The 20552-nt window shown below is 40.4% G+C and overlaps 1 protein-coding gene across 3 annotated transcripts in view; it reads left to right on the top strand.

The window, feature by feature from the left end:
• The window catches only part of CHRNB3 (cholinergic receptor nicotinic beta 3 subunit), a 33530-nt gene extending 17376 nt beyond the window's left edge, over nt 1-16154 (top strand). For all 3 annotated transcript variants that reach the window (XM_040446804.1, XM_040446876.1, XM_040446762.1), the window contains 3 exons: nt 11611-11720; nt 11944-12826; nt 14998-16154. In XM_040446804.1, the coding sequence (XP_040302738.1) occupies nt 11611-11720; nt 11944-12826; nt 14998-15132 (1128 nt within the window). In that variant the 3' untranslated portion in view covers nt 15133-16154. The remainder of the gene's footprint in view (nt 1-11610; nt 11721-11943; nt 12827-14997) is intronic.
• The last annotated feature ends 4398 nt before the right edge of the window (nt 16155-20552 follow it).

Raw genomic sequence — 20552 nt, 5'->3', positions numbered from 1 at the left:
AAGTGCAGATAGGTTTAAGAAGTTAACAGAAAAAAACCTTTCACTGCTTCACACACATGCCCTTCTCCAACTGCTCCTTGAGATTAAACTTTTATTAATCTTTCACATAAAACAGTGGTCCAGGGGCTCTTGGCCTTTAATATTAGTACTTTTCACTTTTCTTGAGGTTTTGAAAACATGAGCTCATTTCAGTGAGAGACAACAAGAAGTCACAGCTCCTCTGACCTTAGCCACGACTTTGGAAATGACTTCCAGCAAAGTTAGGCCACCAGCATCATCGTGGCCTGGTGAATGCCTCCTAAAAATCTCCAATACCCAAAACAGAGCAAGAGAAATCGTAGGAGTGGGGCAAGCTGACACTCACAAAAGCCAGCCTGCTGACTTAAGTTCCATTTTTTAGAAGTCGCAATAATACTAGACTTTTTCTCAATAAAGTATAGTGGCACACAGTGTCACATTAGTTTCAGGTGTACAGCATCATAATCCGACAAGCCTATACCTTATGCTATGTTCACAAATGCAGCTACCGTCTATCACCATGCAAAGCTATTACAGTACCATTGACCATATTCCCCATGCTGTACTTTGTATCCCCGTGACTTATTCATTCCATAACTGGAAGTCTGTATCTCCTACACTGCTTCACCCTTTTTTGCCTAACCCCACCCCCGCGCCCCGCGCCCCTCAGGCAACCATCACTTTGTTCTCTGGATCTGGATCTGTTTCAGCTTTTTTGTTTGTTCGTTTTTTAGATTCCACATATAAGTGAAATCACATGGTATTTGTCTCTCTCCATCTGATTTATTTCACTTAGCATTATACTCTCAAGTCCACCATGTAGCAAGACCTCATTCTTTTTTATGGCTGAGTAATATTCCATTGTGTATATATACCACACCTTCTTTATCTATTCATTTATTGATTGACCTTTGGGTTTCCATATCTTGGCCATTGTAAATAATGTTGCAATAAACATAGGGGTGCATATATCTTTTTAAATTAGTGTTTTCATTTTCTTTGGGTAAATACCTGATCATCCGATACTTCTATTTTTAATTTTTTGAGGAACCTCCACACTGTTTTCCACAGTGGCTGCACTAGTTTACATTTCTACCAACAGTGCATGAGGTTCCCTTTTTTCCACATCCTCGCCAGTACTTGCTATTTCTTGTCTATTTAATTTTAGCCAGAGAATAATGGACTTTTATTGCATTTGATTTGCAAAAGGTTGTCATCTCTCTTCTCTCATTTACATTTCTCAACCACTCAGAATTAGCAAGGCAGGTATCACATTACCCCTGCCTACAGAGACAGAAGGTTCTAGTGATTGATCTGGCTGGAATCTCGGTTTCCCCGGTTGCGGTCTTCTCTGCTGTATCCAGCCTCTGCACTAAACATTAAGCCCTGCTTCTGAATCATGGGGAAAGCCAAAGTATGAGAAACCTCTGTGCATTTCATTGAACCACAGAGAATATTATCATAGCTATCCTGCTCGCACAGATTGGATTGGGAGTGCAATGTCATGTACATGCCACGTATGGCACAAACACTATGGGAGCAAAAAGGAAAGATGAACTCTACAGCATGGTGGCAGGCAGGGAGGCTGCATGGAATAGGAGGCACTTAACTCCATCAGGCTGTGATCTACATTTTTATTTTTTATTTTTTAAATTCTTATTTATTTATTACAGTTTATTTATTTTGAGAGAGAGAAAGAGGGAGAGCATGAGTGCACATGTGTGAGTAGGGGAGGGGCAGAGAGAGAGGGAGAGAGAGAATCCTAAGCAGGCTCTGCTCTGTCAGCACAGAGCCTGACAAGGAGCCCGACACAGGGCCCAAAATCACAAACCTGTCTGATGACCTGAGCCGAAATCAATAGTTGGATGCTTAACCAACTAAGCCACGCTGGCACCCCACTTTTTTTTTAAGATTTTATTTTTAAGTGATCTGTACACCCAACATGGGGCTCGAACCCACAACTTGAGATCAAGAGTTGTACACTCCACTGACTGAGCCAACCAGGCTCCCCTAGCTCTTTAAAACTAAAAAGGTAAAAGAAAGATAAAGGAGAAAAGAAAAGAGATGGTAAAAATAAGATAAAAATGATGTTAAAAAAAAAAAGCTACTATTGGTGTTACACACAGATCTCAGTTTCAGAGTAGCTAATAATCATACCTAAGATTTATTGAGCACTTCCTAAGTGCTGGGTTGTTCTGCTTGGGTTGTCATAGGAATGAACTCCTGTAATTCTCACAGTCGCCTATGAGGTAGGTTCTAGGATGAATTGAACTGACTTGGCCAAGGTTAGGCATTGTTAAGTGAAGTCTGGCTAACGTGGAGAAATCCTCCCTTGCCTCAGACGAGGGAGCTGATGGAAGATGTCCAGTTCTTCTCTTAGCGCTGCTCCTGTGGAGACTAGTTCCTAGTCCTTGGCTTTCCATGTCTCAACCGCTGGGACATCTGATGGTCTAGAAGGGCATTTAGGAGAGAATGAAGTAAGGATTCACTCGATCTGCCATTCATTCCACAGGGTCTATTGAGAGCCTGCCAGATGTCAGCCACGCTGCTAGATCCCGGGGAAGAAGAAGAGTAAAATACAGCCCTGCCTTCAAGGAGAGGACATAGTGTTAGTTGTGTAAAAAATAATGACTGTAATATGATAAACACCATAAGGAAAATCTACATAAGTACTGTGTCATTACACAAATGACAGTGAGACAGGGAGAAAATCAGGGAGAGCTTCCAAGGGAGGAGATATTTAAGTTAGGTCTTACAGGATCTATAGAAGTTCTGCAAGCCAGAAAGGTGCAGAAGTCATGAGCTTTTCCCAAGCACAGAACTACCCCAATCTCACACCAGAGCAAACTGACAGGAAACTCTCTCCAGTCACCCCCGTATACCTCGCTCAAAATAAAGACAAAAGTGATAAAAGCCTCTCCTTTTCTCCTGTCCCTCTCGGACACGGAAAGATGCTCCCTGATTCATATCACAGAGAGAATAAAATTCTACCTACTTAGGAGAAAATCACATCTCAGGGCAGCTTCCACAACTGAAATGCTTGTTCTTTTGTTTTTGTTTTTTTTTTTAAATGCAGTTCTTCTGTCTTGTCCGCTATTTCTGTTACTTTCCTCTGGTATATTTAGACATTTTTCCTCTATCCTCTCAACCAAAGACCTTTGTCAAGCACAAATTTAGCGACATCCTGAGAAAGTCCTCTATGGGGAGCTATTTTTATTTTATTGATTTTATTTTGGAAACTCATTTGTCTCCCTCCTTCCTACTTCCAGAGAGTAATCAAAACCCTATAAATCATAAATAGATTATTAACACCAACTCACTAAGACTACACAAGAAAGTACTTAGTGCCAAGTTTAGGAAAACTGCACTGCAAGCACCTTAAAGGTAATGGAAAAATGAAACCACCCTTTCTTTACTGATAAAGAGTTGAGCCCTTGGCCTAAATATTATCATGTGAATAATTACTATGACAACAGATGTCAAATTCACTCACCCAAGAAGCATTTACTGGGCACCTACTATGCACTGGGCACAGTGTAACATGCTGGGCTAGTCACTGTTGGGCGTACGCACCAATAGGACAGTAAGATTCTGAGTAGCTGAGAAGAGTTTTCTGTTCTACCCCCCTTGTCTTCCCGAGGAAAATAAAACCACCTGAATGTCTGCCAAGGCCAACATCTCAAACTAGCTTTGTTTCTCCAACAGCTGATTCCTGTTTTAGATCAACAAAAAGTTTAGCAAACACATGAAGGCTTTATGGGATAGATCCCTGGAGCTAGTCTTTGAGAAGAAATCGGAAACCAACCTGCTATCGAAGGGACAGCCTTGCTGTAAAGGTCAGGGAGATCTTCCCAAAGTCTGATCATTTTCCACAACTTGCAATGGCATGTTTTCAAGTCTGTGGATTTATCTCTGACCTTCTTTCCTCAGCATCTTCTTTTCCTACAGCCTCACTCTGGCCTTAGCAAAGGAGGCAAGCTTGGTCTTCTTGGTCAAGTGGACCCTGAGTAAGAACTGAGCAGGAATTAGGAGTTAGGAATCAGAAATCCTGCTCTGTAAACTTGGGCAAGTCATTTTGTCTCTCTGACCCTCAATCTCTTCATCTGTAAAATAGAGGCAATGCCTAGTTCCTGGGTTGTTAAGAGGTTAAATGAGATCATATGTGTGAATGTGACTGGTACCTTCTCTGGCGTGTAGTAGGGACTCAGTAAATTTCATTTCTTGCTGCCACCTTTGTAGGCTTTTTCATCCTTAATGACAAATCCTGTTTCTTAGCCTTAACACCTCATGGATATAATGGGAATGTGGGACACGTAATGTGTCATGTTGTTATCTTTAAGGATAAATGAATCAACATTAGCTTGGTTTTAAGAATTTCACACCTGGGTGGCTCAGTCGGTTGAGAATCTGACTCTTGATTTTGGCTCAGGTCATGATCTCACAGTTTGTGAGTTCAAGCCCCATGTCAAGCTCTGTGCTGACAGTGCCTGCTTGGGTTTCTCTCTCTCTCTCTCTCTCTCTCTCTCTCCCCCTCCTCCACTCATGCTGTCTGTCTCTCTCTTTCTCTCAAAACAAATAAATAAATTAAAAAAAAAAAAAGAATTTCACACCTGACTTTAAGATAATTGAAGATCCCAGGGATGCCTCAGGGGCTACAAATCAAGGCATTATTTGTTCCTGACTACCTCCTGGTCTTAGTATTAAACTAAGAATAACTAGGAGATTATTTCTGTAGTAAAATAGTCTTTAGGAGCACCTGGGTGTGTCAGTCAGTTAAGTGTCCAACTTCAGCTCAGGTCACAATCTTGTGGTCTGTGAGTTTAAGCCCCGTGTCGGGCTCTGTGCTGACAGCTCAGAGCCTGGACCCTGCTTCGGATTCTGTGTCTCCCTCTCTCTCTGTGCCTCCCCTGCTCTCTCTCTCTCAAAAATAAATAAACATTAAAAAAAATGTCTTCGACTTACATTTAAATGAAATTTGGTGCTGGATACTAGCTAGATATTTATGACTGCTATTTCAGATAATGTATGTAAGAAAGGACAAGGGAATGTACATGATATGGATTTGAAATTGCACTGTTCAGAATTAAGAAAGTTTTTTTCCATTTTTTTCTTAGTCACAGATTAACTTTGATATTTGGCCCTGACATACCCCGTGCTCTCCCGTTTTCTGCAATGACATAGCTCTCAGCCTGGGAACTGACTACTTCAAGGTAGAGCTGATGTTTGTAAAGGGCTTTGAGAATCTTGGCCAGGTCGTGCTATATGAACATAGGATATTATTTCTAAGCCCTTACTATAAGAAGGGAGAGACAGGAGATTAGTCTCCAGTTGCCCCCAGGATTTCAGACAGAGCAGGAAGTGACCAGAAAGCCTCAGACCTCTCTAGCAAGATAGAGGACGGGGGGGGGGGGGGGGGGGGGGGGGGGGCTCTGAATCCTCACCCTGACACTGCTGACTCAGCACATGTCTTCTTCTTCCTGGGGCATGGGGCACTGTCAGCATCGTGATGGACACACATCTTGGTAGAAATCCAGAGAACCTCTCCAGATGGATGTGTCAGGGAGAACATTCTGATTCTCCAGGTCTGGTTACAGAAGGACACCCCGTAAGGGGTGCAACCAGTACAGGACAGTACAAGTGGAGGATTCAGGGCTTCTGACTCTAGTCCAGTGCTCTTTCTCTTCCTGATACTCCAAGGTAAGCAGCATTTACCAAGAGTCCCAGCTAGTCCCTTTCTCCTTACTGGTCAGAAACAAAACCTAAATCACTGTAGATCGCTTTATGTGCTCCCCAAGGATTCAACGCATCCCTTACTCATTGTTCGTTCACCCCTACCCCAGGTGGGAGCCCATGCCCTCCTACTTCTCCCTAACCCACACCACCACTCACGGCTGCTCCCTCCCTTTCGGTCTCAGCTTTAAAGGTGGTCTGCTCAGAACTACCTCCCCTGTCCATCCTGTGGTTCGCTATCATTATACCCAAATGGCAGTGCCTTCTTGTGTGAGGCAGCCCCAGGCCGGGAGCACATGGCAGTGGTGTGTTCAGCCTTGGGTACTTGTGGAATGCATTAATTCCCCGCAAACTGTGAGCCCAATGAACCACTACCACTCTGTTATCTCTGGCCACAGATGTTTATCTTGCGGTTGGAGGTCCAGTTAAGCAACACAAACCCTTCTGCCTGAAAAGTCCCTCACCCTAGGGCATGCCCCAGTTCCCTTAGAATGGTTTGTAAAACCAGTTATTTGTTTGGTGGGGTTTGCATGAAGGCAGGGGCCCCAGAATTGTAGCTATCCACCTTCTCTGCAAAGTGGAAGCGGGCATAAGAAAAGACAGCTGTGCCTGGAGGAGAGGGGAACCTGGATCCAAGAAGCAGGCAAGTTTGTTCCCAGCAATCTTTATGCTCCAAATGGAGGAAGAGTGAGATTGGACTTGGTGGCTGAGCTCACCAACATCGTCCACTCAAGACGGAGCTAGCATGTAAAAGCATAGTCCCAGCCAATCTGTCTCTTTGTGTCTGTCCCTGGGACTCACTGCCTGCCTGAGATCTGCTCAGATTCTCCAGGGCTCACCTGAGAACCTTTTAGTTGCAAGTGACAGAGAACGCAACCCAAACTGGCATAAGCAAAAATAGAACGTATTGGCTTTCACAACCTGGAAAGTCCAGGGACAAGCCTAGCTTTACATGCAGCTTGATCCAGGTACTCAAGCAATATTCCTGGGGCCCAGCGTTCCCTCTGTGTGTCTCTGGGCTCCTCGTCCTCTAGGTTGACCCCATTCTCATCTCAGCCCTCCTCTAATGGCAGCAAGGTGGCCATATGAGCTCCAGCCTCAAAGTGCTTCCTGTGTTCAAGTTCAAGTTCTCTTTCAAGAAAGAGGAAGGCCAGCCTCTTTTCCAGTGGTTCCAGAGGATGCATGGTATGTCATTGTTTCCAACTTGGTTACCTGCTGTCCCTGATCACAGTGGGCAGGTGTGAGGTACAGCCCCATTTCTGGGCCAGAAAGAAGAGTCAGATCCACCCCCAGCTGGTGGGTGACAGTGCAGTGAGGTGGTTATCCATGAGGAAATGGGGGGTGCTCTTACCGGGAGAAGGGCAGGTGAATTGGAGGCAGCAGGCAATACATATCGACTTTATTTCTTAGTTCATTGTTCTCCTCTTTCTGTGAAGATCTCTTGACATGCCACTTCCTCCTCGAACAAAGTCTTGCATAAGTAGAAGTCAGCCAAAGGCTTCTGTTATTACAGTTCATCTTCATTCCATAATTTCTCTCCCCGTTTGTCACCGAACTTGAACACTGTGTAACATGCTTATTTGTATAATTCCTCCACCTTTTGTCAGATATTTTACCAGTAAGGCCAACTTTTCTGTTTTTATTGTCTTCATTTTCTTTTTTTACCAGAGGAAAAGATGGAATAAAGCTAGTTTTAGCCTGAGTACAGAGTCAATAAGCTTTATAGCTATCAGCTATATATCTCTCTTAAAAAACAGAAAACAAAAAAACCAACCAAAAAAATGAAATACTTAGGTATAAGTCTAAATATGTATGGGGTCTGTAAGTTGAAACTACAAAACACTGATTTAAAAATGTCAAAGAAGACTCAAATAAATGGAGAGAGAAATGATATTCCTGGATCAGAAAACTCATATTATGATGTCTGTTCTCCCCCAATCAATCTATAGATTCAAGTCAATCATAATTAAAATTTCAGAAGGATTTTTCTTGTTGATAGCAACAAACTGATTTAAATTTTTTTAAGTTTATTTATTTATTTTGAGAGAAAGAAAGAGAGAGAGAGAATGAGTGGAGGAGAGGCAGAAAGAGAGGGGGACAGAGGATCTGAAGTGGGCTCCGTGCTAACAGCAGAGAGTCCAATGCAGGGCTTGAACTCACGAACTGTGAGATTATGACCTGACCTGAGTCGGTTGCTTAACTGACTGAGCCAGCCATTCAGGTGCCCCTGATTTAAAGATTTATATGGAAAAGCAAAGGAATTCGAATAGCCAAAACAATTTTGAAAAAGGAGAATACAGTTGGAGGACTCACATTATATGATTTCAAAACTTACTAGAAAGCAATGGAGATTAACAGAGTGTAGTACCAGGGAAAGGAGAGACACAGATTAATGAAATGGAACAAAGAACTCATAAATAGACCCACGCACATATACAGTTAATTGATTTTTGACAAATGTGCAAAGGTAATTCAATAGAGAATGTTTAATCTTTTCAACAAAAGGTGCAGAAGCAATTGGACATCCATATGTGAAAAAACTCAAAAACCTCATTCTATATTCACATCACAATAAAAAAAATTAACCCCAAATAAGGATTTAGATCTAAATGTAAAACCCAAAAAACTGCAAAATTTCTAGAAGAAAATATAGGAGAAATCTTTGTGACCTTGAGTTAGGCAAATATTTCTTAGATATGACATAATTCCTAAAAAATAAAATTGGTAAAATAAGCTTCATCAAAGTGTAGAACATCTATCTTATGAAAGACACTGTTTAGAGAATTAAGAAACCACAGACTGTGGGAAAATATTTGCAAATCAAATATTTGATGAAGGGCTCTTATCCAGAATATATAAAAGAAGTCTAAAAACTCAGTAATAAGAAAACAAACAGCTTGATTAAAAAATATGCCAAAGATTTAACAGCCACTTCACCAAATAAGGTATATGGGTGACAAATAAGCACACGAAGAGATGTTCAACATCATTAGTCATTAGGAAAATGCATATTAAGAACCATAATGAGATACCATTTCATAACTATTATAATCAAAATAAAAACTGAGGCAATACCAAGTACTGGAGAAGACTAAAGAACTAGAACTCTCATACATTGCTAGTGGGAATGTTAAATGATACAGTCACTGTGAAACACAGTTTGGCAGTTTCATATAAAGTTAAACATACACTTACTAGGACACCTGGGTGGCTCAGTCCATTAAGCATACAACTTTGGCTCAGGTCACCATCTCATAGCTAATGGTTTTGAGCCCTGCATCAGGCTCTCTGCTGTCAGGGCATAGCTCGCTTCTGAGCCTCTATCCCCGTCTCTCTTTGACCCTCTCCCACTCTCTCTCTCTCAAAAATAAATAAATATTTTTAAAAATGGATACTCTTATTATATGGCCCAACCATCCCACTCCTGGGTATTTGCCCAAGAGAAAGAAAGAATGTTTTTCACTCAAAAAACTGCACAAAATATTTATAGGGACTTCATTTGTAATCATTAAAAACTGGAAGAATCCAGGGGCTCCTGAGTGGCTCAATCTGTTAAGCATACAACTTTGGCTCAGGTCATGATCTCACAGTTTGTGAGTTCAAGCCCCATGTCAGGCTCTGTGCTGACATCTCAGAGTCTGGAGCCTGCTTCAGATTCTGTGTCTCCCTCTCGCCCTCTGCCCCTCCCCCACTCACCCTTTGTCTCTGTCTCTCTCAAAAATAAATAAACATTAAAAAAAATTTTTTTTTAAAAACTGGAAGAATCCAAATACCCTTCCTGGAGAAGGATAATAAATTGTGGTATTTTCATACAAGGGAATACTACTCACTAATAAAAATGAACAAATCACACACACAAAAAATGAACAAAGCACTAATATAACATAGAAGAATCCCAAATACATTATGGTCAATAAAAGCAATCTGTATTGAAAGGCTCTCTCCTGTATGATTTCATTTATATGACCACAGGCAACATTATAGGATCAGAAACTAGATCTGTGGTTTCCAGGGGTTGGGAATGGGAGAGTGGATTACAAAGGAGCAACACGAGGAACACTTTTTGGGCAACAGAGCCGTTCTTGTGTCTTGATGGCATCAGTGATTATACAACTGTTTGCATAGAACACCATACACAAAAAGGGTGAATTTTATTGTACGTAAATTTTTGAGAAGTAAGCCAAGTGAGAGGGAAACAAAAAATGCTACTCTGGGTTCCCTTGAACATTTCTGAGATTCAGACCTGCTGCTGGTGGTACAAGTCTCCTTAGCAGGAGACAAATTATTCATAGGAAGGAAAATGCACTTGCTTTTCAAAACGGGCAGAGGAAGAGTAAAAAGAGAGAAGGCTGTGAGTACCAAGTAAACATGGTAAATATTTTATTAGTTTGGGCTCTTAAACTGTCAATCTTCATATACATGGGTTTCCATAAATAGTCACGCAATCTTTTATCCTTTAGCTTGTAGCTTTTTAATGAGCCATATCCTTTTAAATTTGTTTTCCAAGGATCAAGCCTCACAAATATTGTCTCAGATAGACAATGTCTCACCTGGAGTGTACAGTCTCATACTTTTTCAGGCATCATGCATATTTCAATATGTTACCATCTAGTGAAGTTGCCCATCTGCTGCCTCCTGATTTTTTAATGACAACATTGGCATCACTGGGCTCCAGGAAGCCTCACACTGGGCAGGCACACCCTTGAAACTTTCTGAAATGTCGTTTCATATTATCCTACATCATTACTCAACTGTCTACATGAGGGACAATGGGATAGAAGAATTTAATTTTCAGGTCAGATTTCATAAGATTCTGGATCCAAAATCTTTTTAAGAAAGTCCACTTCTGCTGTAATTGGATCATCCATACATCATCCTCTTGACCTTCATAAGCCAATCAATTAATGGTCAGGTTTGTTAATCTGGGTCCATTAGCTCCTGTAAAGCATGCTAAATGATTTCATTGTATTATGAGGAAAAATATGTAAGTATGTGAGGAAAAATATGTAAGTATCTGGAGGCTAACAGTATTAGGAATATAATTTAAAACTGTAATTGAGTGGTCACAAAATAAATTCAGATTAGAACTTAAAAGGAAATTCTTGGAAAATATATTTTCATTGGGATACAGTTATGTTATCAAGACTAATCAGTGGATACTGGATGTTTCATATTAACATACTGGGTGGATGTTTGTCCAAGACTCCAGCGATATTAGGGCGCCTGGGTGGCGCAGTCAGCTAAGCGTCCGACTTCAGCCAGGTCACGATCTCGCGGTCCATGAGTTCGAGCCCCGCGTCAGGCTCTGGGCTGATGGTTCAGAGCTTGGAGCGTGTTTCCGATTCTGTGTCTCCCTCTCTCTCTGCCCCTCCCCCGTTCATGCTCTGTCTCTGTCCCAAAAATAAATAAACGTTGAAAAAAAAATTAAAAAAAAAAAAGACTCGAGCGATATTAAAAATTGTTTGTATCCATTTTCATGAGATTAAAATATTCCTGGGCCAACTCTTCTAGAATAGACTGAGTTAGATCTATCATTGCTTTTCTTTTGTTTCTTAAGAGAAAATAGGCTGAAAAAATAGATCACCAATCAATGGTGTTTGTTGCTCAGACTCTCCATTGGGAAGTAGATATGGCAATTTGGGAAATCCCAGGTAGGAGGGCTGTGTGGGCCTGGGCAAGACCAGAGGCCAGTTGGGCTCAACCTGTATCTTGAGCTACAGATAAGGTCGTAAGATCTAAAATGGATGAATTTCCCTGTTTTAAATAAAGCACTGGATTAGTAAATTCACATAAACTTGAAGATTCCAAAGTCTAATACACTGAATTTTCAGACTAAAATTTCGGTATGCTAATTTAATGCAGGAGTGGACAGACCACAAGTTACGTTGGAACCCTGATGAATATGGTGGAATTCGTTCAATTAAAGTTCCATCAGAATCTCTCTGGCTTCCTGACATAGTTCTCTTTGAAAAGTAAGTATCCCAGAAGAAACATACACTGGTCAGATTAGGACTAGAGATGGCAAAGCCTGATTCTGGCAAAATGATTAAGAGAAATGTACAGATTTAAGTAAGAAGAGAACTGATTCTTTTTGAAATATTGTTTGACACCGTAGTAGTAGTAAAGTAATAAATACAAATAGTAGAGGGGTGGGCAAAACCCCAACTCATTAGTGTCCAACTGCTTTTACCACAGTGCAGATGGACGTTTCGAAGGCTCCCTCATGACCAAAGTCATAGTGAGATCTAATGGCACCGTCATTTGGACCCCTCCAGCCAGTTACAAAAGTTCATGCACCATGGACGTCACGTTTTTTCCATTCGACCGGCAGAACTGCTCCATGAAGTTTGGATCCTGGACTTACGATGGTACCATGGTTGATCTCGTTTTGATAAATGAAAATGTTGACAGAAAAGACTTCTTCGATAATGGAGAATGGGAAATACTCAATGCCAAAGGGATGAAGGGCAACAGGAGAGATGGCACCTACTCCTATCCGTTCATCACTTACTCCTTTGTTCTGCGCCGCCTACCCCTGTTCTACACCCTCTTCCTGATAATCCCCTGCCTGGGGCTGTCTTTTCTGACAGTGCTCGTGTTCTATTTGCCTTCTGATGAAGGAGAAAAGCTTTCGCTATCAACCTCTGTTCTGGTTTCCCTGACAGTTTTTCTTCTAGTAATTGAGGAAATAATCCCATCTTCCTCAAAAGTCATTCCTCTCATTGGGGAGTACCTGCTGTTCATAATGATTTTCGTTACCCTGTCGATTATTGTTACTGTTTTCGTGATTAATGTTCACCACAGATCTTCTTCGACTTACCATCCCATGGCCCCCTGGGTTAAGAGACTCTTTCTACAAAAACTTCCTAAATTGCTTTGTATGAAGGACCACATGGATCGCTACTCTTTCCCAGACAAAGATGAGAGCCAACCAGTGGTGAAAGGTAAAGTTCTAGAAAAAAGGAAACAAAGACAGATTAGTGATGGAGAAAAAGTTCTTGTTGCTTTCTTGGAAAAGGCTGCTAATTCCATTAGATACATTTCAAGGCATGTGAAGAAAGAGCATTTTATCAACCAGGTGAGTACGCTGGTATTCATTACACTGCTGCCATTGAAATGTGCAAGAACCAATATTCTCACATCTATTACAATAAAATACTGTCATTTTTAAAATGTGGCATTATTAGCTATCTGCATTTCACGTGTAAAATGTAAAACAAGCCCTGACATGAATAAAAATTTTAGTATGGATCTTTAGGAAGCAGTTCACAGAAACAGAATGGGCAAAACAGAAGCAAGTATAGATTAAGCACCATCCCTTATAATTAGACTTGACTCTATTTAAAATAATGTTTTATGTTTATTTTTGAGAGAGAGAGAGTGAGCAGGGGAGGGGTAGAGAGAGGGGGACAAAGGATCTGAAGCAGGCTCTGTGGTGATATCAAGGAGCCCAACTCGGGGCCTGAACTCATGAACTGTGAGATCATGACCTGAGCTGAAGTCGGACGTTCAACCGACAGAGCCACCCAGGCGCCCCTATTTAAAATAATTTAATTTTACATTTTAAATTGGTTATCCTGGTCTCTGGTAATTTACCTCTCGTTTTTAGTTCAATGGTGGTTATTTCTAGCCATAGTATTTGGAAATAAAAGAACAGAATTAGACTTCGGGATTAATGTAAATATACAGTGTTCCAACAGATATTTTGGTGAGGGAAAAGGGTGTGGTTATTTGGCTAACATTAAAAAAAAAGTGTGGCACGAGTGTGGATTTCATACTCAAAACAGTTCTGGATTCAGATCTTACCTGATGCTTAAAACAAATTTTAAGACAATTTGTAGGGTTCAATTATTTTACTCTAAAATAAGTGCAAATTAGTGCTAAGAGCCTGATCCCATAAACAAAATTATGGAAGACATTTTTTAAGGAAACATGTATCTATACTTTATCTAGATACTACCTAGCATATTCTCTTACTATTTGTTGTGTTTTTCACCCATTGCTATAGAACTAACATTTCAGCTATTCCTTTTTTTTTTTTTTTTTTTTTTTTTTTTTAGAGAGAGAGAGAGAGAGCACATGCTTGCAAGTGAGCACAAACAGGGGAGGGGTAGAGGGAGAGAGAGAAGCTTAAGTAGGCTCCATGCTCAGAGTAGAGCCGGATGTAGGGCTCAGTCTCACAACCATGAGATCATGACCTGAGCCAAAATCAAGAGTTGGAGGCTTAACCGACTAGCCACGCAGGTGCCTCTTTTGCTATTTTTACGGGTTGTTCGTTGTTGTTTCTCTATCTTTTAAAATTTTGAATTCAAAGACTCAACTAGCTTTTTTAAAAATGATAAAAGTAACACATGATCAGGGTACAGAATTTGGAAAATACAAAAAATATAAACAGATTTAAAATAATTAATAATCCCACCACTTAAGATCGACACTTTAAACACATCTTTTTTGTGTTTTTCCCCAAGGTTTTATTCCTAAACCTCTATGTGTGCAGAATGCATTCTGGTTCTACATCAGTACCTATGTCCCCTCTCTATAAGTCCTGTTCTAGTCCATCTTCAAAAAACCCCATACAGTAGAAATGTGACAGTTCTTTTCCTTCAAAAGAGGAAAACTGGCACCTGTCCTTCAGACCTCCTTGGCCTCTCAACTTGTTGCTGCTTTGACCTTGCTCTTATAGGCTTATTCCCCACTCTCCCCCAACTTCCCTTCCTCCAAAGGGACTAGATCTTCCCTCTCCCTTGCAGATTCCTGTCATCTCATGGTCACTTCTCCTCCACGCAGTTTTCTGGCATTCCAGAGATAATAGCAGCCATACCCACATGTGGAGTGGAAGAAAAGAAGGCTTATAATATTTGGCCATGAAAATTTTTAATTTATAAGCTTATGATTCATTTCATATATGAGGTCAGGAAGATCCTAGTAAGAGATACTGGCTTTTTATTTGTGGAAAAATCAGTCCTTTCCCATTTGGATCAATATTGTTCTACAAATGCATAAATGGTTCAGTTGTTTCTATTTTATGTCTTCTATGTTGATGAAAATGTTCACAGGCTGTTTCCTTTGGGCACTGTTATTACGGAAGTCACGGGGGAGAATCTGAGCCTACGTTGCAGGGGATGTGTTAGGTGAATTTGAAAAATGAAGTGCTGTAAATCCAAATATTACTGTTTTTCAATCCCTTGAAATGAATTCAGAACAGTTGCCCTGCATATTGAATGGAAGGCATCTTTTTCTCTTTTGCAGGTAGTACAAGACTGGAAATTCGTAGCCCAAGTTCTGGACCGAATCTTTCTGTGGCTCTTTCTGATAGTGTCAGTTACAGGCTCTGTTCTGATTTTCACTCCTGCTTTGAAGATGTGGCTACATAGCTCCCACTAGGAACACATCTCCAGAGCAATCTAAAATACCATAAAGACAAAATCACACCTTAGAACTGACATCCAGCTAGCATGTACATACAGTACCCAAATGCATGAGCTTTTTGGAAAGGTCAGTGCCGTCCTCAGGGAAACTGAACACTGGTAAATGTGGGTTTGCCCACAGTAAATTCATGATTGCCACTGGAGGGAGTTGGGTTTAAGTAAAGCAGAACCCCCTCAGGTCCCTGCCTTGGCTTCTCCAGACGTTCATGGAGTCATATGGTCCAGGTCTGACATCACAGCCAGGACATGCTAGGGCTGCAGGACTAATGCCCCCAGGAAGCAGGACCAAGGATGCACACCAGGAACTCAAGGTAGTCGCTGATTCAAGCTGTTTGTGTGCACAGACCTGGGTCTCCTGAATCTACTGGTGTCCTTGGTGGTTTTGCCTGAGTTTGCAAACTGGTGCCGTGTGTTATGCCTTTGTAGCAATGTGTATAAGCAAATCTCAACAACCCTCTGGGGAATCACACTGGTCCAACAGGTCTGGCACAGATCGCTTGTTATCGCAAAGATTCCAAGATGCCTGTTAACTAAAGCCCCTCCCCTTCCCCCCAACAAATGTGGTATTTGTTAAAAACAGTCTCTTGAATGTGGTAACCTTTAAGACAGGTGGTATTCGTGACTTATTCATAACACTGTATAGTTTTTCTGATGGTGAAACTAGAACCTACGTGAGTTGTGACTTGCTCTAAGGGCCATATCAAAATAACTTACAATAGAAACACTGTTATCTGTTGCCAAGAGTGCAGTCATTAAAATGCATTATCTTTTCCTAGAAAATAGAAGTACTGAACATTCTCTGATAATGGGTTTTTATGTCCTCACAGCCAGTCTAATCCATTTCAACAGTACTCTCAAGGCTTTCCATTCTGCTTTTTTTCTTCCTTTCTTTCTCTTCCTCCTCCTCCTCCCTCTGCCCCCTCCTCCCTCCTCTCCCTCCTCCTCCTCTTCTTCCTCCTCCTCCTCCTTCTTCTTCAGAACATTTAAGTTCTACTGTCAGCAAATTTTAATTATACAATGTAGTGTTATCAACTAGTCACCATGTTTTACATAAGATCTCCAGACCTTATTTATTTTATAACTGAAAGCTTATACCCTGTTGCCAATCTCTCCCTATTTTCCCTCCCCATCAGTCCCTAACAACCACTTTTCTAAGTGTCCACATGTAAGTGAAACCATGCAGTATTTGTCTTTCTCTGTCTGATGTTTCTCTTCTTAGCCCAATGCCCTCTGCGTTCATCTATGTTGTTGTAAATGACAGAATTTAAGGCTGAATTATATTCCTGTGTGTGTGTGTGTGTGTGTGTGTGTGTGTGTGTGTGTGTGTAATCACATTTTCTTGATCCACTCATCCATCAACAGACACAGGTTGTTTTCATACATTGGCTATTGTGGATAATGCTGCAATGAACATGGGAGTGCAGATATTTCTTTGAGAAAATGATTTCGTTTCCTTTGCATACACCCAGAAGTGGATGGATCACATGGAGTTCTATTTTTCATTTCTTGAAAAACCTCCGTAACTTTTTTTATACTGGCTGTACCAACTTAAATTCCCACCAACAGTGAAAAGGGGTTTCCTTTTCTCTACATCCTTGACAACATTTGTTATTTCACATCTTTCTTATGGCAGGCATTCACACAGCTGTGAGGTGATATCTCACTGTGCTTTTGATTTGCATTTCCCTGATGTTGAGCACCTTTTAATGTACGTGCTGGCCATCTGTATGTCTTCTTTGGAAGCATGTCTATTCAGATCCTTTACCCATTTTTTAATTGGGTCATTTGGTTTTTTACTGTTGAGTTATATGAAATTTTTGTATAGTTTGTTAGTTTGCATACTAACCTCTTATCAGATACATGGTTTCCAAATATTTTCTCCTATTTCGTAGGCTGTCTTTCCATTTTGCTCATGGTTTTCTTTGCTGTGGAGAAGTTTAGTTTGATGCAATCCCACTTGCTTATTTTTGCTTTTGTTGCCTTTGCTTTTGGTGTTGAATTAAAAAAAAATCATTGCCAAGATGCCCTCCTTTGTTTCCATGTGTCTCCCTGCCCCTCTGGGAGCACTCGTCACCCAACTTGCCAACTCCCTCTTGAAGATTCATCAAGGAAGAGTCTGTTCAGGTGCTTTTTGCCCTCCAAAATTGTTGCTGCCAAATTCTGATTTTAACTTGAAGTAATTGTTCTTTTTTCCAAGATTTAAGTCTTAATCCATTCTGGACTATTTGGTTTGGGGCATGTTTCTCATAAACAGTTTACAGCTGAGACTTGGGGTTTAACCTTTCCACATGTATTGTTACCACCCAGATGGTTAGTCTTATTCATGCCATTTTGTTTTGTGTTTTCTGTGTAATGTTTTCTTGTCCTTTTTTGTTGTTGTTGTTCCTTTTCAGCTCTGACTGTATTTGTTCCTTCCTCTTTACTGGATTGAAAGTTATGCATCCATTTCTATTAATTTATTAATAAACATATTCAAATTTCTTTAATTGGTGTTGGGATTTAATGCCCATAGCCACCACTCTTGAAATGAAACAGTTCCTTTAGCACTTTCCCTTCCCCTCTTCTTTTATCACCTTTTATGTTTTGCTAAATCATCCAAAATTCTAATTCCACGTTATTAATTTTTTATGTTATGTGTCTCTTTCCTCTGAATAATTTATTGACAATACATTTTGTCCACAACCACATTATAAACAAGTAATTGGTTTACTCATTTCTTGGTTTGCCACTTTTTTTCTCCTGTTTTCCTCTTTACCTGATTTATTTTATTTCATTATCTCAGAGGAATACATCTCCAAGCAATTCTTTCAGAAACTTTTGAGAGTGGTTACCTTTCTGAATCCTTGCACTTCTGAAATTGTAATGTATTCTGCTCTCATGGGTTGAGCATGGAATTTTGAGTTCAAAATCTTTCATCCTCAGAATTGTGAAGATATTATTCTACAATAGATTCTTTTTGTGAAAGTTGATTCTTTTTTTTTAATATATGAAATTTATTGTCAAATTGGTTTCCATACAACACCCAGTGCTCATGCCAAAAGATGCCCTCTTCAATGCCCATCATCTACCCTTCCCTCCCTCCTACCACCACCACCCCCCCACCCCCCCCCCCATCAACCCTCAGTTTGTTCTCAGTTTTTAAGAGTCTCTTATGCTTTGGCTCTCTCCCACTCTAACCTCTTTTTTTTTTTCTTCCCCTCTCCCCCATGGGTTTCTGTTAAGTTTCTCAGGATCCACGTAAGAGTGAAAACATATGGTATCTGTCTTTCTCTGTATGGCTTATGAAAGTTGATTCTTATTTATAGATTCCTATTTTTACCTTGATGAAACTCTTGGACTTTTCTTACTATCTTTGGACTTTAGAAATGTCACCTGAAATAAAAAAGAAAAAATGTCACCTGAATGCTGTATGTGTCTAAATACAGGGCTCTCTCTCTCTCTCTCTCTCTCATTATCTCTCTTTCTCCCTCTCTGTTTTTATCTTGGCACTTGATGACTAATGTCTTTATTCAACTCATGAAAATTTTCTTCTCTAACTTCTTTTATTATTTCCTATCCTCTATTCTCTCTCTCCTCTCTTTTTGAAATTTCTAATAGAAGGATTTTGGTATTCCAGGATCTGTCTTCCATGTTTATTAATTTTTTTTTCAACGTTTATTTATTTTTGGGACAGAGAGAGACAGAGCATGAACGGGGAAGGGGCAGAGAGAGAGGGAGACACAGAATCGGAAACAGGCTCCAGGCTCTGAGCCATCAGCCCAGAGCCTGACGCGGGGCTCGAACTCACAGACCGCGAGATCGTGACCTGGCTGAAGTCGGACGCTTAACCGACTGCGCCACCCAGGCGCCACCCATGTTTGTTAATTTATTAACTCTTCTCTCATTACTTTTTACTTGTTTAATTGTTTACATTGTCAGCTTGATGATACCCCTAACTAATTTGATAGTCAGTCATTGTCTTCTCTGCTATGCAGCCCACCTACCAAGGTGAGGTTTTGTTTGTTAATGGATGAATCCTGGATGGATATTTGCTAATGGATGAATATTTGATTTCCAAGAACTCTAATTCTTATTTTTGGATGTCATATCTTCTATAATAACTTGGAGGGATACTAATTATAGTTACTTTAAAGTCTTCTGTTGTTTGTATTAACAATTTTTCTTCAGGGGTTACTTCTTCTACTTATACTTTTTATGCTTTTTGTGGTAGTTTTATTCCCATGTTTGTTGATTTTTGACATTGTTTGTTTACCTAACAGTGGAAATCATTTCTGATGACAGAATACCGGGCTCCAGTTGCTTTCCTTTACTGTCTATGTCCAAGAAAGCATTTTTCTAGAGTATGTGAGTAGCTCATCTAATACATTCAAGGAACCCCTTTCTTCATGGCAGCCATAAATAATCTCGGGCTAAACTATTTCTAAACTAAACTATTTCACTGACTCCAGTGCTCACTCTGGTTTCTCATGTGTCAGAATGCCCACCAGATGGGACAGACTGTGAAAGCCACTATGAAAAGTAGAGTACTGCTACAGCTGTGCTTGGTCCTTTACTTGATTACTCAACAATTATACCTGAAGTCTCCCCTGTGTATAATCTTAGAATTGTTAGAAAGAAAATAATTTCTTTGGTGGTCCCATCTTTCTTTCATGGGACCAAAATTCCACTGCTCTGTTAGGTTTTATCATAAACCTGATCTGTGCTGCATATTTCAGCTATTCTACACCAATCTGGTCTGTGAAGATGCCTCAGCCAACTTTCCAGTGCAGTCATGGATGTATTCATTTTACATTTATTTTGATATATCAGTAGGATTTGGAGGACACACACACACACACACAAAATGAAACATATCAACCAGCCTTTTTTTTTTTTAATGTTTATTTTTGAGAGAGAGAGACAGAGAGAGAGACAGAGCATGAGTAGGGCAGGGGCAGAGAGAGAGGGAGACACAGGCTCTGGGCTCTGAGCTGTCAGCACAGAGCCCAATGTGGGGCTCAAACTCATGAACTGTGAGATCATGACCTGAGCCGAAGTCAGATGCTTAACTGACTGAACCATCCAGACGCCCCCAGCCAGCTATTTTATACTGATCTTTTCTAAATCTCAATCTTTAATATATATGTCCAATTGTATATGGAGACTAGGACACTGAAAAATCACCACAGGTGACACTATGCCATGAGAAGAGTGTGGATCTCTTTTAAGGACTCTGATTAATCTTGACTTTACAGGCTGGTGGATGCTGGACACAATAGGGACTGGAGAGATGATTCTCTTAGGAATAAAATTGCTAATTATTGACCAAAAAAAAAAAAAGTGAAGCACATCTTGAAGTCAGTGATCCACATATGTTGTTAGATTTGGCAGGATATC

The sequence above is a fragment of the Herpailurus yagouaroundi genome, unplaced genomic scaffold, assembly GCF_014898765.1.
Source record: "Herpailurus yagouaroundi ecotype Mexico unplaced genomic scaffold, PumYag 28, whole genome shotgun sequence".
In the NCBI taxonomy this organism is placed as follows: Eukaryota; Metazoa; Chordata; class Mammalia; order Carnivora; family Felidae; genus Herpailurus; species Herpailurus yagouaroundi.
Note: the sequence above shows the minus strand (reverse complement) of the source record. Positions and strands in the feature narration are given on the sequence as shown.